Here is a 24,044-nt window from a genome sequence, read left to right as displayed (position 1 = left end):
TCAGGAGCTGGATAATTCAGAGGAGAAGAAGAGTGTGCTGGTAACAGCTCCAGGACCTACTGCAGCTTCAAAAAGTGTCGTGGAATTTGCCAGTTCTTCACCAGCTCCCAAAAAAGCCCGGGAGGATAACAGCCTTGTGCCTCTTATCATTCCTGTGTCCGTGCCAGTGAGAAAAATTGACTTGCAGAGCCTTGAAAAGGAAAAGTCTGAGGATGGAAAGCTCCAGAGAGGCCAAACGAACGATCGAGCTCCTTGTGAACGGAAGCCTTCTGTGATAGTCACTCGGAGGCGATCTAATCGTAACACTAACATGGACACCTCGAGTCAGGTACGGAAGGACTAAGACACCAAAGATGAGCCAGATCTGTTAGATTTAATCTCACGGTTTTTAGCCATGAACTTTCCTATTAAAGTAGTTCTATCTCAAGGCTTGAACTTGGAATGTATGTAGTCTGGGGATTTTTTTAATCATAATACTGCCATATATTTGGGCATTGCTGGCTTTTCATGACCTACAGCTAATGCTAGTACAGCCAAGCAATGCCTCACTGAATTCACTAAATAGTGAATAAAGCCAGATGGGTAATAAGGCTAGAATTAATAGTGTGTTTGTGTAAAGAGTGCTTTCTTTGTACATACATAGATACTAATAAATTCCAAGTACTGTACGTATCTCTCAATGTGAATAAAATCCAAAGTGAAGATTTATTCTCATGGAATTGAAACCTTTTACTGAGTTCTGAAGGTCAGTACTTGATTGCTCCCCTGCAGCATGGTAGTGATGAGTGGGTGTGTAGATTTTTTTATTTTTCCTCTCTTCTATTCAGAAGTACAACAGAATCTTCAGATACCAGAGAAATGGTAGGCATGTGGGGAGGTTTCTCTGCATTTAAATGCTTGACCACGTTATATTATCTTCTGTTCTCTTACCACTATCTGGTGTCACCGTGTATCTGTATCATGGTTCTGGTGTATCTATACCAGGGTTCTGCTGTGCTTTTTTGTTCTCTTTTAAAGCTGCCATGAAGGTTGGACCAGATGTACATTCTTGTAAAATATAACTGCATAATCATGAGTTAGAGCTGCTACCTAATAGTTCCTCTGTCCATTCCATTCCATTCCCTGTCTTCTTCCTCTCACTTCCCTCTTCTGCTAATTGTTGAGACATCCTCCAACTGTCCTATCCAGATTTTGAGCTGCCATTAAAAAATGTTGTCATTTCACTCAAGTTTGTCAAAGAACCTGAGGTTTTTAAACTAAATTAAATATGTAATTTTCTTTTCTAATAGCATGAAGATGCTGTTCCAAAGGATGAAGCAGAGGGCTTTACCCGAAAACCAAAGCAGCGGCCAAGACCCGAGCCACTCTTCATACCACCAAAAGCTGGCACTTTTATTGCACCACCTGTTTATTCCAACATTACTCCATATCAGAGCCACTTACGGTCACCTGTCCGTCTGGCAGACCATCCTTCAGATAGGAACTTTGAGCTACCTCCTTACACTCCTCCACCAATCCTTAGTCCAGTGAGAGAAGGATCTGGGCTATATTTTAACGCTATCCTCTCTTCAAGTGGTCATTCGGTTCCACCTCCAATGACTCCCAAAAGTGGTCACAGAACTCTGCTTAGATCAAGTAAGTTTCACTTTAACCTTCCTTTCTTGCCTAGTTTATGATTAGGAAATGCAGAGCATTAGGAGGAAGATCATGCCCTTAGAAGGTGTGGTGGTGTGAAACTGGGGCTTCTTCATGACTGTTTAGGGAGCTGGAATAGAGGAAATGCAGTGTTGGTACATCTGGGAACTGGTGTTAAGATGCGTTCACAGGCAACCTGCAACACCCCCTGCTGACGCTCTTGGGAATGGAAAAGTCAGTTCCTCGTATCTTGAACTGAGGGGAGGAAGGCAAATTCCCGGTCATCTGAAACTCCATTATTTAGCCTGAGGGTACCTTTTTTGAGAGACGGACAGCTCTGATTAGATTTGCAAGCTGTGTGAAAAGCAAATCTCAGATGTGAAGCTGAGCAGTTCTTTCTTCTTGTTGCAGATAGTTCAGAAGTTACCCCTCCAATTCTTACAGTGGTGGGGGAAGCCACCCCGGTCAGCATTGAACCGTAAGTAGCCAGTAGGTTCATAGTCTCTTAGTAAAAGTGCTTCCTTCCTTCCTCCTAAACCTTCAAGCTGCTCCCTGTACAACTGATGTATCTCTTAGAAGCATTAAAACTATTCTTACTGGTGGTTCAAAATATAAGTTGTCTTGATTAAAAATTACTCCATACGATAAATAGTGTTTGTTTGGGCAAATGGAATTCTGGTGATACTAACTGCTTTGTATTACTGCTTAGCTGTCTCTGGGCTGAAATACTGTTAATTACCTAAAGGTGAATCTATCCTGTGTTGTTGTATATGAGCACTTCTTTGTACGCTGTATGCTTGTTTTAGGGTGGGAAGATGGTCCTTTAGAGGAAGGACAGAATGTAGCATGGAAAACTGGAGTTAGCTCTCACATGGGTGGGTCAGATCGCAGGTGCGTTGTGTCTGCAGCACAGCTGTGAGCACCTCGTTCCCCCCGGGCGAGCTCAGCCTGAAAGCCCTACAGCCAGTGGCATATGGGGTGTGTGCCCTGAGCTAGTCAGCCTCATTAATCTTTAGCTGGCTGTGTGCTGGGAAACTTCAGACATATGTGGACACAGCAGCACTAGGGAACACAGTCTGAAGATGCTGAAGCTGGAATTGTGAGCTTAGGCTTCATGCCAGTCCCGCTAAATCTGAGTGAAGTTGCAAATGTCTCTGCACAGCCTTCACAGATGCTCTGGGAGTGTTACCAGTACAAGCTCAGTGCTGCAGAACTTCATCAACATAGTTCCAGTTCATTATTGTACCTAGTTAATGAACTTCTGCAAAGTCTAATCATTGAGATGCATGGCATGGAAGCACCCATGTGGCATAAAAACACCCACGTGGCTCTGCATCTGATTGTGCAGTCAGCAATCTCTGCTCTAACTCTGCAGCATATCCTGTAACATTTGAGATATTTAACTCAAACTTTCCCCAAATAAATACAAGGCTTCTTTTGCTTTTATCCAAAATGGTTTATATTTTGAAAAGGGACTGGAGCATTTGCTGGCAATTTTATTTTTTCTTGCCCTTTTCCCAATCTGCCTTCCTGTTTGAAGCTCAATTTTCTACACCTGTGGCAGCAGCCTGAGCAAATGTTGCAATTGTGAATGAACACAGATTTTTCTTGTCACCTTTGCAGACCTCCTCTAGACTGAGCCTGTTCATTGAAATAAGAACATTCATCGTTGTATAAATTTATTTTGGATATTGCCTAATTCATTTTTCTCCTGTTGGTTCATTTCACATTAATCCAGGGGAACTTCTTGAACAGATATTTTTTGTGTCCCTCCCAGGTCTTGGTCTTTGACCTCTCTGTGGTGCAGTTGTCTTTGTTGTGTCTAATGGCTTAAATTGCTGAAGTTAATGACATAAAGTTAGTTGTAATTTTAGTTGTGTGTGAAGATTTTTTAATTTGTTGCTGGAAATTTCAAATCATGGTAACTTAGTAGTGCAAGTTCATTTCCTTTTGTCAAAAGGGAGTTACGTGCAGAGTTGTCTTACTGTCATCTTAAGTCTTACTGAACAGGTGCTTATGCAGGTAGATAGCTTTTAACTTTTAATCACAATAAATTAATAACCCGGTGTCATTCTGTGTTTGGCAGCACTGCTGTGGTCAGTTATGTAGACATATCTTTCTTAAAGGAAATATGGCAGGAAGCACTTTTTTTTTGAAAGAAAAAATGTTTAATTTGCTTTGTAGTCTTGTCAGAAGTCGACTCTAACTTGTGATTACCCAATATAGTGTTCCTAATTGCTTGTGCTTTGCCAAACCTTCTGTTAATGCTTCTCAAAAGGTTATTTAATTGCAGTGATTTGGAATAGGAAATGTGATAATGAAGCTTAATTCTTTGTGAAGTGGTACAATAGGCAGCTGTTGTCACAGATCCTTGTGTCCTACTGGTTTTGTAGTTCAGTTGCATCAAAGTCATCACACCTCAACTAGGCAGCCTTAAATATACCTGTGGTGCATCAGCTGTGAACTTCCTTCCCAGTGCACGGCCTCATTTCTGAATGTTGTCACACTCGGCTCCCATGGCATCCCAGGAGCACCACTGATGCTTACAGGCAAGAGCTCCTGTTGTACTGAAATGGGGGCTTCATCAGTTAAGGAACAGTGGAATAATATAACTTGAATGGATCTCTGGAGATCATCTGGTCCAAGTCCCTGCTCAGAGCAGGCGAAATTTAGGTTACCCAGGTCAACTCTTGCAGCAGAATTCCGGTTTTATTTGGACGTTGCAGGTATGAAGTGTAATTCATAGTTTTTCTAGCCCAGAGATGTCATATTCCAAGTTCTGTTTAAAAAGGAAAAGCAACTTTCAAGAAGCCCCACATTCTTTCCCTCCAGATTTTCCAGTTGTCTCTTTCCTTCTCAGAAGTGAAGTCAGAGGAGTCTGTGTCTTAAGACACAAAATCTCCCAAATTTCCCAGTGCAGTTTTTACTGCAAAACCACCTTTTTATCTGTTTCCAGGTGGCAGCAAAGTGTCAGTTTTGAGCAGTTATCCCTTCTAGGGCAGATTATAGTCCTTAACCCTTTCCTCCTCTGTGTGAAACTGCATGCCATAACAGTAAGCAAGACTAATCACAGTGAGCAGAAGACTCCACGTGAACCTCACTGCAGTCCATCCCAGTGTGCTGAAAGGAGAGCTGGCATACCAGGGTGGTTGTTTTGCTTTGCCTTTTTTAGCAAGGTCTTCTCAGTCTTGCATGAAATCTCTTGCTTTTCATTTTTAGTCTGGATTGTGCTTTTTCTGTCCAAGATGAAGAGGACAAGTAAAGGAAAAATTGAAAACTATACAGTGTTACAAACAGACTTTAGTGTTTTCTTGGGGTTCTTTGTTCTTCATGCATGTTCCACCTTAGTGCATTGAAACAAAATTACTTTTGGGAAGCAGAATGGAAACAGTTACAACAAGGGGCATCTGAGATGCGACATTTTCAACTGCTTTAATTCTTCCCTGCCCATGGCTGTGATTTGAGACGTGTAATGTCCCTATTGCTTTACCTTCAGCAGGTGTTGGAAATAGTAGTTTTGGGGAAAAAGACAGATAGTATATGGCAGACCTGCCTAAAACTTCCCTGCCTACATCTATCATGCTTGATGTCATCTTGCCATCACCTACTGAGAGGAAGTTAGCATCAGTCTATGCATCTAGCAGATTGTGAAGGAAGGAATTCAAAAAGAATCCCACCCCACTTGTGTGAAGCTGCTGCTGAATGGGTGATGAAATTAGAACAAGTGTATAGGGTAGTTAACTTCTGCATCACTTTGTTTACACATGAACTGTAAACTGTTCCCCTTAAGTAGATCTGGATCTGCTATAGATGCAAAAGAAATGGTTTGCAAAATCTCTGTATGTGTTGAAGTCAGTCATTTTTTTGAACACGGGCTTTTCCAACACATGACATCTTATGATGCAGGTGCTTCATGACAATATCAAAATAAGGAATTGGGTGTAAAAGAGGGAATTAGGGTGTTCCCTTCTCCTTCCATACCCATTTCTTCCCCTTGATACCACAGCCTCTTAGGACTTCAAAACACCCTATTGAAACACTTGCTAGTATCTCACTGGATTTTTGTGCAGGTTGTGTATTGTTTCAAGGCCTCCCCACACCTCTTCCAAACTCCTTTTCATAATAGACACGTGTGTGTCATTTCAGAGGACAAGAAAAGTCTGGAGGTTGGCATTTCTCAGAAGTTTTTGTTATTATTCCTTATTGCACTAGATCATGCTTTTTCTCTGGTAACTGGGGGGGGGGGGGGGAGTGGGGTGGGGGGCACCAAGCCAAGACTTGAGAATTATAGCTAATCTTGCCCTGGGCAGGGAGTTCTACTTTTTTCTAGTGAAGCAACTCCAGAATTTTATCATCTCATGGGCACTGCCTGATCTGCTCTCTCCAAAGAAGAGCTTCTTTCTCTATACTTTAGTATGTCAAGAGCTACCAGTGTGGTGCTAGTTGACTGACATCTGCATGAGGAACACTTTTACATTAAGTATATAGCAGAACAGTCTTTCAGTGGGGGTTCTTACCCATCTCTGTGCACACAGCCACATTTCCTAGTACAGAGTAGAATCTCTGCGGATGGTCACTTGACTTAAAGCAAGTGTAGTGCTCTGTGGGTTGCTTGTAGTGAAAAATGTGTCTGCTAATTCAGATGTAAAAGTACAACATTGCTGCTAAAAGGATGGGATTTGGGTTTGGTACAAAAGGAGCAATACAGGTTTCATTGTTTTATATTTTTGGTTTCAGTTGTTAGGAAGAGTACCTGGAAGACACCAGCTTGTATCAAGATCATAAAGGACTGAATTTTGATCCTGCTTTGAATGGGGAGTTGGACCAGATGGCAATGTTTAGGTTGAAAAGGACTTTTGGAGACTCTGGTTCAGTTGTTGGCTGACAAAATGCTAATACTAAAACAAGCTCACCTATCTTATGTCTGAGGAGCAAGCTTGCCTTAAGAGGACCCTGTATGAGAGCCTCTCAAAAAGTGATGATTTTTGGAAGCTAATAACTGTTCTTTGAGCAGCTATTAGGAGATGCTAATTTAAATACAGTTTCAACCTATGCTGATAAAACAATGGAAGCTGGTAATGGATGTAAAACCTCTCAACTTCTGAGTTATTTATGTAACCTACAACACTGTTGGTGTTATATGCAAGAGCCTGCTGCAATTGTTTCTTCATTTGTTTCTTCATTAGTGTTTCTAGCAGAGATGGAGACTTCCTGGATATTGTAAAGAGGGCCTGACTGTAATGTTTTTCCTTCTCTGCAGGCGAATAAATGTAGGAACTCGCTTTCAAGCAGAAATCCCATCACTCCAAGACAGAGCTCTGGCAGAAGCTGATGAACATAAAGCAGAGCTGGTGTGGCAGCCATGGGGTGACTTGGAAACCAACAAAGTCACACAAGAGAATGGTAAGAAGGTGGAAGGCTGGTAGGACAGAGTTGTCACAGTGATTGTAGGGGTAACCACATATCTACTGTAGGCATAATTTAAAATCTTTTCGAGCTGCCAGTCAAGTGACGTGTTTGAGTGGTCTTGAAAACAGTTTTAGGAGCAAAACTTGTTTATTGGATTGCATGCATGGGGCAGGGAGAGGTTGGTAGGATTGGTTCTTTTAATTGTGAGAAAACTGGGACCATTGTTTCTATCAGGCCAAGAGCAGCCTTTTGCTCAGTGAAGCTTCCTTGGTTTTGTTAACATTTGAAAGCCACATACACTCAAATCCTTTGTTTTTGAGGGAAGTTCTAGACGTAATAGTATTTTGAAAAAATCAAGTTGTAGACAGAGGTCAGGATGAGGAAGCAGGAGTTGTGGCGGCTGGTAGCAGACTTGGGAAGCTGTCTGCTTTTGTTGCACATGGGTTGTGGCCTGTATAAATCCTGAAGGGGAGAGGAGGTGGGCAAGCTTGGAAGAAATATTTCTAGTGAGAGAGAAAAAAAGGGTCTTGTGAAATGGAAATTCACAGTATAAGGGCGGATTCAAGAAATGTCTGAGGTGAAGGGAGGTGGGAAGACATTATAGGAGGGAGGAGGTTTGCAAGAAACTCCATGTGTAAATAGTGCTGTATGACCTTGCAGTCTAATGAATAATGGGGTCCAAATTTGACCCATATAAATTTGCAAGGACATTCAGCTTCTCTGAGTTCTACTTTCTGTTATGTCTAGTTCTCCTTCAAAAGAGTAATTAATCATGCAAATCCTGTAGGAAACTTCATTTTAATCTTCTTTTCTGAATTTTTTTGGTACCCCTGTGGAAACAGTGGAAAACCTGCTATCTGCTGCCTGTTCAAGCATTTTTCCTGGGGCTGGAACCAACCAGGAGCTGGCATTGCATTTCTTACATGAAGAAAAGGGAAGCATTCTGGTGAGTCTGCCCGGCTGTTCACCTCAGTGTGGTCAGAGATGTTAAGGAAGGTCAGGTAACCTCTCATTCCTGAGAGGAGAGCCTTGCACTTTCCTTTCAATGCATCTGGTTCCCATTGTTTGGTGTCCCTTGTATGTCCCTAAAGTGGGTTCTCACCGATGTACAGTGCCATATGCTCTTGCTATCTTTTATATTTCCAACTTGGACATGTTTGGCTTTTTAACAGACACGCTGACAGTCTATCAGGGCAAGTGAGCCAAGTCTGCTAAATGAATCTTAGGTGTTGTCTTCTGGGAAGATTACCATGTTGAAAGGCAAAATAAGAGGCTAGGGTTGAAGGCTGAGTCAAGAGTGCAGTGTCTTGTACCTCTTTGTTTTGGTAGATCCATTTGACTTCTCTGGTCTCTGTCTATAGAACAACTGTGCTGCTAATTTTATGTCAGTATTGTAAGACATGATACACTTCCATTATTGCCCTTTCACACCCGTGGGAGGTAATATCAAATAGCCGAGCAAAGAGCAAAGCTTTGTCATCCTTTTATAGTTCTGTGACAGATTTAAACTGGCATAAATCAGTCCTGTGGTCAGGAGTATCTCACACTTTTGTCTGGCTGCTTGTTTCCCATCTCCTGGCACTGACACTTGTGAGACTGCATGGACTTGCATTGGAGAAGAGATCAAACAGAAAGTTTTTGTGTGTATGTGTTAGGTTTCTGCCAGCCCATCGTTGTGAATGCTGTTGTTGGCATTAGGGAGGAGCAGGACTGCCTCTGGCAGCAGGAGCTCATTGTTCAGGTGGTTTAAACTGCCAGTGGCAGTATGATTCCATTGTCTCCTTCCTACAAAATTTGAAAACGTTTCTGGTTTATATGAAAACTAAAAAGTAGCTTGAGAGGTGGGGTTTTTGTGTGTATAATCTTTCAGTCACATGACTGCTGTTTTATTTTGAAATATTGCTTAGTCAAGTGAGATCAGATTGCAGTGACTGCGTGTGTAAGACAGGTATCGTTTAGGGCGCAGCATTTTTGGATGTGTGTGTAATAGGCCTTTGGTTAATGTGATGCAAGGTCTCTGTCTATGGAATTGGCTCTCTCCCAATACCCTGGTGGTTGTGTCAATTCACAGATATGAAGAGGTGCCCAGAATGTACCACTTGCCTGTGGTACCCAAGATTAGGTGGATAGTCAAGAATGTGATTTTGAAAGTTGTCCCAAGTGGTAAACTGTGCTCTGGTTCTTTTCTGTTAGCTTGCCACAGAAAGGAGAGGATTAACAATTGCCTGATCTTTGTTTTTAATACCCCAAACATTAAATTAATTATTTTACTTGTGTTTATCTAAGGGAGCTCTGACCAAACTGCTGTTGAAGAATCCAGTGCGACCACCTACCCACCCTTTGGCAGATTATCACTACACAGGTTTGTTAACTAGGAATTTTTCTATCCTTTTCTGATTTTTTGGGGTACTCTTGATGCCTTAAGAGGCCTCCTAGAAACAGAGACCAGACAGGAGTAAGGGAATAAAGGTAGGTATTTATTTGAAAGGCCTTCAAAGGTACCCCTGGGGAGCCAGAGGCTGTTGCCAAGATGGACCCCAAGACGAACCCCAGGTTACAAGTTCTTCACACCTTGATAGGTTTGGTTCATTTGCATATCAGGGTTAATTCTCCAGTTAAAGCTTCAGTTTAATGGTGTAATTCCCCTCACTTGCCCCCCTTAGAGGCTCTTTGGTTTATACTTTTTCCTTGGAGAGCAGGCCTGGAGAGGCTTTGTTATGTCTACCTAGCATGAGAGAGCAGAAATTAACAGGCTACAAGAAACTTCAGAGTTACACACTAAGCAGTACAGAATTTGAAAAATACAAAAGTTAAAACCTAAGGCATCACTCTGTTACATTACAAGAAGATTAAAAGGCCAATCCTCTCTCATAACTCAAGTGATGGCTTGCCAGAAATTTTGCTTGTGCAAATTATGACACTTAAAACGTAAGAAACACTGCGTCCTCCTGAACATGTGCATGTGTATTGGCATATGCATGAGTTCTGATTTCCTTTATAGGGAAAAGGGAAGGCAGTCCCTTGGCACTAAGCCACAGAGAATGCAGAAGGATAGCCAGTATGTACAAGAAAGACTGTGGTAGCCTTAGAATCACAGCCTCTCTGGCATGATTTTCCAGGGTGGAGTTAAGCAGGGGTTTTATGGGGAATAGTTTCCAAGCTTGCTGAAGAAGCCTCAGCCAGCTATGGGTACCTGTCAGTGTTTCTTCAAAATTTATTAGTCTTGCAGCTAATTAGAAAATAGTCAGCCATGTGACACTGACTTCAGTGATCTAGGGTGACCCAAGCCACCTGAAAGACCTGATGTAAAGCAGTAGCGAGACATCTAATAGCTGGTGCCACAAAGCATACAAATTACATCTCTTCATTACTACACATGCCTACTGTAGTTATTGGCAAATATTACTTGAATACCATCTATGAGGAAGGAGGGGATTCAGAAATGTGTTTATTATTAGAGGCAAAGAATATTTGAGGAATACTGGAGACGTAGTAAATCTTCAAGTACAGATTGCTGCTGAAAGAGAAGATCCTGTTCTCCTGCCCCACCATTTCCCTACTATAAAATCTTATGACTGGGCCACCACAAAGTGTGTCACTTCACCTTGCTTGGGCAACATCTTAGTTCATCTAATTGAGTGGTTTTTGCAAGCTGAGCTGAGTTAACCTGTGGTGATGAGCACTAGATCTAACACAAAGGAAGTGTTGAGAGGAGAGCTGAGGTGGAGCAGTAAGGGAGGAGTTAACAGCAGTCTGCAGTTTTGCTGTAGTAGGTTCGAGGAGAGACTGCACCCTTACAAGTGTGTACTGGTCTTATTTAAGATGAACATGAAGAAAATGTACATAGAAGAGAAAACATTTGAAATTGTATGGGCTTCCTTACAACTTATTTTTACCTACAGGATCAGACAAGTGGAAAGTTGCTGAAAAAAAGCTATTCAACAAAGGCATTGCAATCTACAAGAAAGACTTTTTCTTGGTCCAAAAGCTTGTAAGTTACTTTTTTTTTTTTTTCATTACAGCAGTGATACATTTTTACATGTTTGTTGAACATTTAATACAGAAAGTTCAATCCTGATTTTTCTGAAACCTCAGTTTTAAGCATTAGGTCCTGCACTCAAAAGATTTCAGAGAAATGTCAGCATCTAGCGCAGCATAAAATCTCATCAGAAAGCTAGAACAATAATGTTTTTTTGCTGTTCTTGTTTACTTAGCCCTGGTACTTAAAGTGCCTTACTTTCATTAGTCCATGCTGCAGATATCTCCTCTGCAGAGCACATTTATAGAGCACTGGTAGTGTTTGGCTTAGATGGCTTGCTGATAAAATTAAAAAGAAACACATCTTTGCCACTGATGGAGAGGAGCAAAGAAGGATATGTGAATGATGCATCCTTTAGCTCTCTCTTTCCAGTTTTGTGACAATGATAGTAAAAATGATCACTCCCATATTTTGATGAGGTATGGCATGTCAGCAAGGGGGAAATCACCGAAGGAGAGTGCAAAATCAGGAGCTGCATACATATTTACTGAATAAATTCCCCCAGAGCATTTAAGTTGCAAAAGCTCAGAAGCTAAGAATATATTCCAAAACTCTCAGAAAAATCACTGATACAGAATACGTAGATGGTCACAAGTCTGTGCTGATAATTGTCTACCATCATATGCCTATGAAATGCACATGGCCAAAACAGGAAAGGGCTGCAAACCTTCACTTCCATTTTTGGGTCAGTATTCTGGTCTGGTCTTCTCTGACGGGCTGCTGGAAAATAAAGCTCCCCCATAAAACTGAGAGGCTGCTGTCAAGCCTGATAGCTCAATTGGAACATTTCAGAGGCTAAGAGGTGCAGTAAGCTTACAAAGGTCCAGGTTCTGTCACTTTTACATTAACCAGCTTTTCTTTGGAAAGTTTGTCCTGTAGTTCTCAGTGAATAACAATGGGAATAGGGGATGGGCTGTGGGATGAGTCAGACAGGCAAATATGACACAGAAAAGGAGACTTGAACAGCAGCTGTGGTGGAGTGGAGACTACTAAGGAAAGAAAACACAAAGTGTATTTATTGCACTCCTAGTAATTATAAGTCGTCTTAAAATCATGTAATCCATTGGACTTTCATGTTTTTTAAACAACAGATAAAAACCAAAACAGTGGCTCAGTGTGTGGAATTCTACTACACATACAAGAAACAGGTGAAAATTGGTCGGAATGGGACCTTAATCTTTGGGGACATTGATGGTGCTAATGAGAGATCTATGAAAGATGAAGCTGAAGTTGACATAAAGGTAAGTAATTTCCTAAATTTCTCTCACCTCTTTTGGACTGTGGTGTGAAGTCTTGTGTGTTATCTCATTTACCGGTAATATCAAAAGCACAAGCAATCTGGCTTCTCCACAGGAGTCCAGACTCACAAACTTGTGTCCTGTGTCACATAATGACATTTACTTACAGACATCAAAATTAACAGTTCCTTTATCTTCTGGTGAAGAGTTCCCATAGGTTTGCACGTGTTCTTCCTCTCAGAAGGGACATCTTCAGTGACGAACAGGGGCATTTGGAGGAGGAGGAGGAAGAGGAGGAAGAAGAGGAGGCAGAGGAAGGGTTGGATAACAGAAAGAGGAGCGCAGATGCTCTGAAAGATGAACAGACACTACAAGATGGTGTAATAGTAAGTGGTGCATTGTGCATGCTGTGCTTTCTATGCCACCTTCACTCTGCAAATAGTTTAGAAAACAGGTGGGCAGTTCCAGATGCAAAAAGTTTCCATCTCTAACTTTTTCTGGAGCAAGAGATTGAGCTGAGGTAGCTCAGAGTGTTACTATCAACCAGACTGTGTGCTGTCATGGGAGAACTGGGATGTGTAAGGTGGAAAAATGCAATGTATTCTTTGTGGCTGGTGCACACAGAGGGCCATGATGAGAAATGTCCTTAAAATAGCCTGAAGACTTTCTCATTAAATAAAACCTTTGTCTGGAATAAGTGAAGCACTGGAGCTCAGCCACTGTCTTCTTTCTGATGCTGGGTTTAAGTGTCACTTTGCCTCAACTCCTCTCCTCTTTGCAAAGGCCAATGACACCAATATGAGGCGTCAAGAGGCAACTGTCATGAGCAGAATTGGGAGGAAGCCAAGGGAGACAACAGTGAAGCCTCGAAAGCCTATTACTGCTCCAGTGCAGAGAAAGAAGAGGAAACAGAAGATAAAATCAGATGCTACCAGTAAAACACAAAACACAGAAAACACATTTCCATGTAAAAAATGCGGCAGGTAAGACCAACTCTGCTTCCAGCAACAGTCACAGAATCACAGTAGGGCATCTCCTGTAGAAGTTTTTTCTCAAATGAGCTTTCAGTCTTTCTATTTAGGCCGTAGACATTGGCAATAATTTTAATGACATTTCCCCACTAATACTTGCAAATTAAGGGTTGTTTTTCCTCAAATGGCATGAGACACCACCTGCATTTCAACTGTGTACAGTATTTGGTGTTAAGCTGCACGTTCAAGCAGCTGATGTATTGGCCCTCTGTAATGCTTACATTTTTGTAACAAGAAGTTTCTATGTATTTGCTAGATCACATATTAAGAACGTGGTGTAGACTTAAGAACAGTGGTGTAGAAACACAAGACACTAGCATGGTTATAGCAGCAGCTATTATGCCAGTAGGTACATAGTTCCCCTGGTTACATTTGCAGCTGTCTTTGGTGGATGTCAAATATATTTGTATTTCCTCACACAGCTTTAGTAGTTTTTGTAGGTGTGTTGCCAACAGAATAATAACTGCCAAGAAAATTCAGTTCCATACATAAGTTGCTTACTCTTAAAACAACAGTCTTGTAATACCACTGGTTATCCCTTTATTTAAAAAGATACTGAGCTGGGGGATGGCAAAAACATGCAATCTGTGTCCAGTTACATCACCAGGGATGTGACAAATTCCTGTGATGCTGGAACTTTGCTGAAGGCACCCTGTCTCTGCCCATGGGGAGCATGTGGCATTGGAAAGGGCAGTGCTGTGAGAGGTCAGGCAGTTAGGATTTGGTCTTGGCCTCTGACACAGGACAAGCAGACAAGGATTCTTAATGGTGTCTGAACTTCACTTGTGCCATTTGATGCAAAGTCCAAATAGTTAATGGTGGAAGATGGAGGAATAGATCACAGAAATGTGAAGTCAGAAGGAAAAAGCTCAAGCATTTCAAGCTGTGTGGACAAGGCTCCGGAGTGGCATTGGGCTGTCATTTGCCTCCATGCTTATGGTACTGTTGCAGCACAGGGGTACACCTGAAAACTAGGGTCCCATTGTGTTAAGCAGCATGTGCATAATTCAGATACTGCCCCTCTGAATTCAGAGCTGAATGAGAAATGGCCACAGTAAGAAATACAGCAAGTGGTTTGAGGGTGCTCAGGATCTCCTGCTAGCATTGCACCTTGTGCTGCCACACACCGAGTGGTGTTTGCTGTAGGTGCTCTATCTCAGAGCCAGCGGGAGTTCTGGAGCTGAAGCTCACGAACTCGAGGCTGGAGCAGCAGAAGCTCTTTTGGAGAAGTGATGAAAGAGGCCATAGGAGGGGCCAGTGCTAATGTACATGTGTGCCTTCCTCAGGGTGTTCTACAAGGTGAAGAGCCGCAGTGCTCACATGAAGAGCCATGCAGAGCAGGAGAAGAAGGCGGCGGCGCTGAAGCAGCAAGAGAAGGAGGCAGCGGCGGCGGCAGCAGCAGCCCGCAGCCAGGCCCAGCAGGAAGAGAGCAGTGACAGTGGGAGCAGCAGCAGCGGGAGCAGCAGCGCCAGCTCAGATGAGGACGGAGAAATATAGCAGCAGACCAGAAGTGGAGGGAGTAGCAAGGCTGGACCCAACCTCCCTCTTGGCGGTCTCACGTTTTTTTGCTTGCACTTTTCTTACCTGAACCATCAGGTCTCGGTTTCAGTGCTGCCATTTCCTCATGTCACATGTTCCACTTCACCTTGCCAGTACTGACCAAGCCAGAACGGTGGATAACAAGATTTGTTTAAACTTGGATTTTTTTTTTAAGACTAATAAGATTTCTATTCTATTTATAATGATATCCGAGGTACATAATAGAACAATGTCACCTGCAGTGGAAGTAAGTTCTCTCAGGTCAGTCAGACCTTTCTTTTTGTTCTTGTCAGGAATCATGGTAGTGGGACTCTTGGATATAAAGGTTTCCAGACTGGAGCAAGAAAATGAAGCTCTGCTCTGAGCTAAGTGTATCCAGTTACTGTGACACTTGTGATTTCTAGTTGTTTCCTTTCTCAGCAAGTTCTTCTTTTTATGCTTTCCTGCCTTTCTTTCTGAGCAGTTATTCAGGCAGACAACAAGTTTTGTGGAAAGATGGTGTGCACTTTTGACCTCTGTTTCACAAAAATGAAAAGTGGGATGAGCAAGACAGTCTTCTTCCTTTTGAGAGGAAGTTTATTTTTCAAATGGAAGCCTAAGGTCATTTATCTTGTGGCATTAAGAATGTAGCAATGAATATAAAAATATCCTGTGGGATTAGAGTAGCCACAGGCTTTGCAGGTTGTCTCATCTTGGAAGACAAAATAGTCAGCCTTTGATTAACTTAAAGAAGTCTGGGCTTCACAAGTGCAATTTGAAATGAAAACTGCTGGATTTGAATTTGCATAAATGGGAGCAAGTTTGTTTAGTGAAAATGAACCCAGATCTTCTTGTGTGCGGGATTGTGTGCACCTCAGAAATGGGAGGAATGGACTCATCTCCAGCAGTGATCCCTCTGTGAACGTTTTTACCTCTCAATATCCTCTTCTGTCCTGTAGCAGCCCTCATTTACTCCTTGAAATTGCCATCATCAAGCTTTTATGGCGGGGCCCTCGTTTCCCTGATAGTTGCTGTCAGACAGTATGTACATGGAGGAGAAGCTTGTCACCTATTTGCACACCAGTGGGCTGGGCAGTGCTGCCTGCTGGGTTGTCCTGGTGTGAGCAGTGCTCTTTGCTGAAAGGCTGATTCTTCTTTCAGAACTGACACAAGCTAGTAGCCCAAAAAGTCTAGCCACCAAAAGCTCCTCGTGAAAGAGTTAAGAAGAAGTGGCTCAGGTGACAGATGTTAGATTCACACAGGATTGTTCTGTACATCTTTATAGCCCACATTTATCATTCTTTTGTAAGGATGCAGAGAATCCCTTGTGCTTCGTGGGCAGCTGGTCCCAGCCTGTAGCCTAGCTGCCCAGTTCCCTCCCTCCATCCAGTCCTTAGGAGCAGCACTGATCCCCAGCTTCTTGGGTGCTGGCACTGTGTCAGACCAGACCTGTACTGAAGGAGCTGATTGCTCCTGCCTTCCCCAGCAAGGATCCAGGAGATGATGTTGTATGTGAACTACAGAGTGTACCTGATTGGCAGATTTTTTTTTTTTTTAATCTTGACCCTTCCAGCTGCTAGATAAATTCCTGGTTAACTATAGAAAGAGGCTCTAACCTCCAGCATGTCATCTGTCACTCTTCTTGCCCTGTAGTTTTATGCAACTATGATGGCTTCGCTCTCGTGTTTGGGAGACTGTATTGTACAATGTTTGCTTTGATGTATCTATGCCTTTGCATAGAATCCTTTTTCTGAATAGCGGAAAGAGTTAATACTCTTGCAAAATCAGGAGGAGTACCATTAAGGACTGCACTTTTTGCAAAGTTGACACTTTCACCTGTAAGTGTTCAATTTTCTGTCAAGATTGTATTTTTCATTCCTATCAGAACTGGGTTTTATGTCAGTATTTGGATGACTGTTCCATGTTCCATGTGTATGGGTCTTATTGACTAACCAGGCTGTGGAAGCAGATGGCACATCATGAACTGTTAAAATCATTCAAAAACTGCAAAGAACTAAAAGCTGCTTCTTTAAAAAGAAGCTTAAGCAAATCAGTCTTCCTATTAAGGGTTTCAGTGTTGATTGTTATCTTTTTTTCTTCTATAAATTGGAGAAAATGCTTGTCTACCATTATTGTAGGGCCCTTGCAGACAACAGAAGCTTTGGCACACTGTGTCTGGAGGGACAGTAGGTAAAACAACTGCAAGCATCATTACAGTCTTCCAAAGGCCACATCTTTCATTGATTTCTCCCTATTTTAGGAAACTGATATAATTTTTCCTCTCATCAAGGACAAGCCATTGAGGTGCTGATTAGAACAAATCAGAGATTTTCTTTATTTGCAGAAAAATGTTGTGTATATTATGTACTGATTCCAGTACTGGTTGTTCCTCTCCCACCTGGCTGTAGTATAAGGTAGAAGAGAACAGGAAACCTGGACACAGTCTGTCACTGGAAGAAAATCAGGAAAGGGCTTTTTCTGAGGCTAACCTCTACAACAGCTGTGGGTTAGCAGGGCTGACCACAATCAGGTAAATGTGCCAAGTAAGTGGCATCAAGTTGGAATGTTTCTGAGCATATTTTTGAATTGCTAGTAGCCACCAGAAGACTTCTTTTCTGGCATGGTAGTAAGGAAAACAGCTCCTCCAAGTGTCATCTTAAAAAACAAACAGGCAAGCCAAGCCTGCTGCCCACTGGCTTATGGTAGGAGTTTGGAATTTATCCTGCATTTGAATTACATCCTGCCTACTAGCAAAAGTTGGCAGGGAATTGTTTTTTAAATAAAGAACAAAACCAAAACCCAAACAACCAACTCCCATATTCTGTGGACAAAGCATTTGAATGGAATTTATCTAATCTGGAATGAGTTATGTCCTACTCTTAGTGGGGGAAAAATAACTTGAGAGGCTCTTTACTGCAGCGCAGTGTTAATTTAAGTTTGTGTTATTCCAGTTAATATTTAAAAAAACCCACTTCAAACAAACAAAATTCTTGTCAATGTTCTGTTGATATGTCTGTTTTAAAACTCCATGCTCATTATTTTCCATCGTTTAAAGGCCCGTTGATTGATCCCCATTTAGTGTAAGGGTTTGCTGCTAATTTAGAAAACAGGCAGTAAAAAGTCACTGGTTTGAACGAGGTGTCTCTTTGCTTTAGCTCTTTTATATGGGAACAAAAATAAGATTTATAGACTGCAATTCTGTAAATGTGTACTAATAGACTTGCCTTTTACAGTGCAAGATCAGGCTTCAGGTGGTCATATAGTCAGATGGCTGTTTCAAAACCATTACCTACTTGAGTCTTGATGCCAGCATAGGGCATCACAGAGATGCAGCAACAGGTCACGTTGTGGCCTGATCATGTACTTCTGCCTGTGCTTCTGCCTGCCCTTTACAGAGAGATTCAGTCTTTCAGGTTTGTGATTGCATGGGATAGCATCTGAGTTTTGTAAGACTCTGTGTGTATGTAATTACTAGATAGATGCATGCACTTGTGATGCATATCTGATATAGCTGCAGGTGTTTTGCAGTCTAGCTGCAAGAACCACTCTGCATTTTAATTTATTTGATGTTTGTTCATTTACTGATACAGGTGATGGTATCAGAGAGAACTTGGCTGTGTAAGTTGAAGGCCTACAGAATTTCACTCAGCTGTGCAGGACCATGGAATTTTGCTGGCTAGAAACAGGTGGGGATGTAGCTGCTTAAAGGCAGGGCAAAGATAGAAATTCAGAAGCTCAAAGGTAACTCATCTGTTAAATCCATTGTAGACAAAGTCCAAATTAACTAAAAATACTCTCTGATTTATCAAACTGAGGCGTTTGGTCATTTTTATCATTACAGCAATCTTAGATTAAAATCAACATTCAAAAAAAGTGTTTCCTTAACCACAAATGTGGTTTCTCATTCTCAGCAGTTACACACTTCTTAATTCTCTTTCAGGCAGTGGACTAGAAGGTTCCTCCAGATACATACTGTATTTTAAAGAAATAGGAGTAGGAAGGACGATAGCCATAGGAATCTTGTCTGCTTTCATACAATGGCACATTTAGTCCAGTGCTTACAAGAAACCTTATTCTGATCCCATTTTCCCACACAAACTTTCTCCTTGCTTTATCTTCTGCTGTATGTCTGGAAGTTTATAAAGCTTTAAAGAAACAGAGAAGCAAGTCTACCAATCATGTTTGATTTTGGGGGGTGGGGGTGAGTTTCTATGTAAATTCATCACTTGGGTTCAGCTGCTTTACTTTCCCTCCTTCTCTCCTGTGTCATATGTTAAGAAGACACAAACTTTGAATCCCAAGCTGTCTAAGGATCTTTCTTTCCAAGACTAAGATTCCACTGACAGCTGAGCCTAAAAAAACCCTTAATTTCTCCAGATTAGAAGACAACATATATTTTTATAGAAATGTAACTGTGTATTTTAAAAAAGTTTCCTGCAGCTTCTCCACATGTATTTTTCCCCTTGTAGTTCAGATTTGATATAAACTTTTTTGTGTGTTCATTCTTTTTATGTTCTGTTTTTAAATTTGTAGTCAAAGCTTTGGTGTACTGTACAGGAGCAGTCAGCCTTTGTAATTACTGTATAAATGCTTTATAATAAAGTATATTACTTTTATTTTAATAAGTGAGCAGACACTTCCTTTTGTGTGTCTGCTGCCTAGGGCACCTTTTAAAAGACTGTTACATGTTTAAAATGTACATATATATAAATATATTTACCTGTTGCTGTACAGTTGTGATAGACTGGACTGAATTTATTTTTTGTGTGCTTTTTTATAAAATATTAATACACTAAAGGAAATCTTGCTGATGTGATTGTAATGTACTATGTAACTTATTTACTTAATATCCTCTATATATCTAAAAAACCTTTTATTAAATGAGGTTTAAAAAATAGTTTCTTAGCTGAGTTTTTTGATGGTGTGAGGGAGTGGCTGGGGGTTTGTGCGGGCTGTGGTGCACAGGAGGCTGTCACGAGTCCTTCTGTTTTGGTACTTAACCTTTTAGTTAACTAGGCTACACAGGTGTTCTCACAGCTATGGGCATGATGTCTTTAAAAGCTACAAATGCTACATAAAGCAGGTGGCAGAAATGTGTATCAATGCCTGACTGGTCTTCTGTGAGATTGCACCTAGGATCTAAGGCAGCATACCTGTTAATTTACACTGACCTTTTCAATATTCTTGGCAAAGCTGGCAGGAGAAAGACTCAGCCCAAGACATGAAAACACTAATTTTTTCAGCTTAGTGTAGAAGTCCTTGCTTTAGTTTAGTCCTGTGCCTGTGGCAGTTGATCAGCAGTAGTGTTTGGAGAAAAAAATGGTATTTTGCCTGGTGTGCAGAAGAGACAGGGAACACCAAAGCCTTCACTTGAGGTAACAGACCAGGACTTTCAGGCTTTAAGTAATGCATTTGCATCCCTGTCAAAGCCAGCTGGCAAAAGTGCTGAAGTTTAGTACTTTGCATAAAAACTGAGGCTGTGCAAACAAACCTTAGACAATGAAAAAACCCACACATTTTGAGCATTTTGGGTTCTATCTTTTTTTACTGCTGGATCTAAGCCCAAGCTTCTGGAAGTTATTTCAGCTACTGAAAGAAACCTTATAAAGCATTTTAGTGATTAGTAAGTTTCGAGTTAGTGGTATTGTGAGGAATTCTGCAGTAACTCCCTGTATGTTTTCTAAATAGCATTACAGGCATCACTGTGGGATGCTGCTCTTGACATTATTGCGACCAGCTGCTGTGGGGTAGAAAGAGTTTTCTTTATATCAGAGTTTTGAAATTACATTTCAGTGACATGGTCTACCGAAGGCTAGAGTTTTATTAGAGAGGCTTATGAATCAATTAGCCTTCCCCCATCTGGGTTTAATGGAACTGATTGTATATTACTGTTAGCAGAATTTAAATTCAAAGTGAATTAGTAATTCTGTACTGAAGAAAGATCAGCCATTTCTCAACCTTACTTGGATTTTTTTCCCCATATAGCAGCAGTAGACTTTTCTCTGAGGACCTAAGAATAAATTCTGACAACCGATGTCTTAAAAGATTGAAAAATATTTATGTATCAGATGACAACAAACACAATATATCAGCATTTTAAAAGCCTTAAGTTATTTTCTATTCTAAAATATAGAGGCAATAAGGAACAGCATTTACATGCTATCATACTATAAATACATTGCACCCTGAGCAGCTAGGAAAGTTTAATGAGAACAGAATTTAGTTTCCAAATACTCTTCACAAGCTGAACTATTTCGTTACACATCAGCCAAAGACATTTGTATAAAATAAGGTTATATTATTTTTGAACAAGTTTCACAGAATAACATTTATAAACATAGGCCTAAATAATTTAAACACAGCAAATTTAACAGCTTTTTGTGCTACAAAATTTTTGTATACAAAAGATAGCCAAAGGGGATGTTAAAAGTGCTTCTCTTGCTTGAAGGTTTTTCTAGATGAGCCTACACCCGAGTCATCTGCTGGTTCTCAGGTCTCTTCTGTCATTTTTCCTCAGTTCTCAATAATCACGACATGCATCAGCTCTTTGAAGACAGGTGAGTGTGCCAACAAGCAAGCATAAACCTAGCTAGTTCCTACCACTTATTTAATCTTAGGATATTTCTCTAAAGAGTAAAGTGGATGCTAGTCCTCCATAATTTCACTGGGAAAAGCAGAATTCCACATGGCTTGCACATTTTACATGGGTGCTCTTTTCATCCATGAGTAAGAGTGTGCTTACTACTTCACTGGATGTGGTGTGATAGGAAGAGCAAAGTGTACAAGTGAAAGCCAGGCCTCCCAGCATCTCACTCCAATGTCCCTGTGGGCACACAGGCCCACTGTCACTGTCACTTTACACATGACATCGTGTAGCACCAGCAATATGCAAACCAGCTGTTATAATTCTGCCACCTCTCTATGTTTTCCACCACATCCAGTGCATAGTTTTAAAGTGCAAATTTAAAATTTTAGGGAAACATTACTTTAGAGGAGTAAAAGTTTGGGGGGGTTGATTTGTTCTTGTGAGTAATCATGGCTCATTAGGCAAAGCAAGGTTAAGTGAAGCTTCCAGCTTTGAGACAAAGCATCTCCTGACAAACAAGAGCCACAGTTTATTCTTTTCTTACTGTATTGTTTCAATGCGACTGGCACATGGTTTTTATCAGAAGGGTTTTAAATTATATGCTAAGACTGGATGCTTCCTTCCTTCAAGAATGATTTTTTTTCCTTTTTTGGTGGTATTTGTAATGCAGCCCCCAAAGAGCTAGTGAATTTGTGCTGTTCAATCCGTGGAAAGCACCAGTGCCAGTGGGCCACACAATACACCCAGCTCTACCACCATCTACAGTACTTTTTGGACTGATTCCCATAGGTATAGCCTCTATTGATCACTTACAAGAGCCAGGAACTGCTCTTATCCCTCACAACATGTCAATGGAGCTGTGTTTCATTTCAATCATCACAACATAGTCAGAACACGAAGTTTCTATTTTGCTCTCAGAATGCCCCAAAATAGCCAAAGCGTAGAGTATTTGCTGTATCTAACACAACCTTCAGAAATGTACAGACTTAGGCCATATTTAGATATTAAAGAATCAACCAGTAGGATCACTTGGCATTGGACTGTGCTTGTCACTCCCTTTTTCTCCTGTCCCATTCATGTATGGAGCTAACCCAGCCATACACACCACTCTTCCAGATGTGCTGGGAGAGACCAGGTCCAGAGCTTCAACCACTTTTCTTTGTGGCCAAGCACTAGGAGAAGAGCACCACATGGTCTATTCTGAAAGTATCTCCAAACACAGAGATGAATTTGGCATCTCCCCTTGTTGGGAACATTCAGAAGGCAAGTTTTGAGTCAGTCAAGCTCTGGCTCACATTACCCACACTGTAACTACAGTTGTCAAGGGCACAGCCAGTCTCCTGTGGGCCCTCCCCCAGCAGCTGGGGCCAGTAGGACCTGAGTGTGCCACGGGCTCTGTACTGCCCAAGCACACCCACATTGCCAAGAGTGGTTGGCTGCAAGTGAACAGTGGCTTGGCTTCAAATGACGCCCATATGAAATGGCTGCTGACTATAGACACTCTCCTCCATGGTGCTTCTTGGTCAGTGCTGCCTTTACTTATGATAAAGCTAGGAGAATACTTCTAAAGAAATGACAAACTAAAATGAAGTTGTCTAAATCCAGTGAACTAAGGAACTAGTTTCAGGTAAAGAGAACAGCTGCCTGGAAATAAGTTTGTGCTGGGTGAAGAATGTTCCCAGTTTTTGCCATTGTGCTCTTGACCTTATTTTTAGTAACGGATCCAAATCAAACTCAAAACTCTTCAGCAATTGCCAATTTAAATTGGAATGCTTTAGAATTCCTCTTAATAATCACAAATTAAGTAGCAATATATTGAAACTAAACTGTGATTGTCTTGTAATCATCTACTTCACAGTGTTCACTTAGAAACTGATTAGAAGAATCTTCTACTACAATTATACCTGGAGCTTGAGATCAGTACCACTGTTGCCTGGGCCAATTCTACCATTTTATCTCTGAGCTTGACTTCCAAGATTTCAACTCCTGCCACATCTTCACAAACAAAATAATTAAGAGTGGCATTCTGCGCCCATCCCTTCTATGCTTGGGCTGGAACCAGCAGATACACTTGTTGCCACTTCAATTTAAAAAAAGATGGTACCACAAATTAGAAGAAAAGCTTGTTAAAAAACCAAAAAGGAACTGCAGAAAAATCTACTCAGGTGACTCGATCTATTCTTCAAAGAGAAGAAGAAAAACCGTACTACTGGCATCCCACAGTGCAATCAGGTATGTCTTCATTGTTTAATGCTTTTCACTAGAAATGGCCACATAAGGGGGCTTTACTAAAACTGGTTACCCTGCAATATAGCACATACAGTACCTCTTCAATACTTTTTTTACCAGTGCCCTCATCTCATCTCATCTCATCTCATCCTCATCTTATCATCTCACCTTCCCCACTAACTACATATACTTTCTCTCACTGCTTATACCTGTGCTTTCACAAAAAATTAGTATCCTCAAAACCAAAATTTTCTGTTGAGCCCCAGTCTTCTGTTCGCTGTTTGTTTCTCTGTTACTATCAGCCTACCTAGCTGTAGGAAGATTCCAGAGCTGAGAAGGATTATGTCCACCAGTGACCC

The 24,044-nt window shown here is 41.3% G+C and overlaps 1 protein-coding gene across 2 annotated transcripts in view; it reads left to right on the top strand.

Moving 5' to 3' along the window:
• MIDEAS (mitotic deacetylase associated SANT domain protein) overlaps positions 1 to 19,767 on the top strand; it is a 55,629-nt gene extending 35,862 nt beyond the window's left edge. For both annotated transcript variants that reach the window (XM_032113151.1, XM_032113152.1), the window contains exons 3-13: positions 5 to 328; positions 1,290 to 1,635; positions 2,047 to 2,113; positions 6,896 to 7,038; positions 7,887 to 7,990; positions 9,331 to 9,406; positions 10,947 to 11,035; positions 12,175 to 12,324; positions 12,528 to 12,707; positions 13,105 to 13,304; positions 14,639 to 19,767. In XM_032113151.1, the coding sequence (XP_031969042.1) occupies positions 5 to 328; positions 1,290 to 1,635; positions 2,047 to 2,113; positions 6,896 to 7,038; positions 7,887 to 7,990; positions 9,331 to 9,406; positions 10,947 to 11,035; positions 12,175 to 12,324; positions 12,528 to 12,707; positions 13,105 to 13,304; positions 14,639 to 14,849 (1,890 nt within the window). In that variant the 3' untranslated portion in view covers positions 14,850 to 19,767. The remainder of the gene's footprint in view (positions 1 to 4; positions 329 to 1,289; positions 1,636 to 2,046; positions 2,114 to 6,895; positions 7,039 to 7,886; positions 7,991 to 9,330; positions 9,407 to 10,946; positions 11,036 to 12,174; positions 12,325 to 12,527; positions 12,708 to 13,104; positions 13,305 to 14,638) is intronic.
• Positions 19,768 to 24,044: the final 4,277 nt, after the last annotated feature.

This window comes from Corvus moneduloides, chromosome 6 (genome assembly GCF_009650955.1).
Source record: "Corvus moneduloides isolate bCorMon1 chromosome 6, bCorMon1.pri, whole genome shotgun sequence".
Classification (NCBI taxonomy): Eukaryota; Metazoa; Chordata; class Aves; order Passeriformes; family Corvidae; genus Corvus; species Corvus moneduloides.
This window is presented reverse-complemented; position numbering and strand designations above follow the sequence as displayed.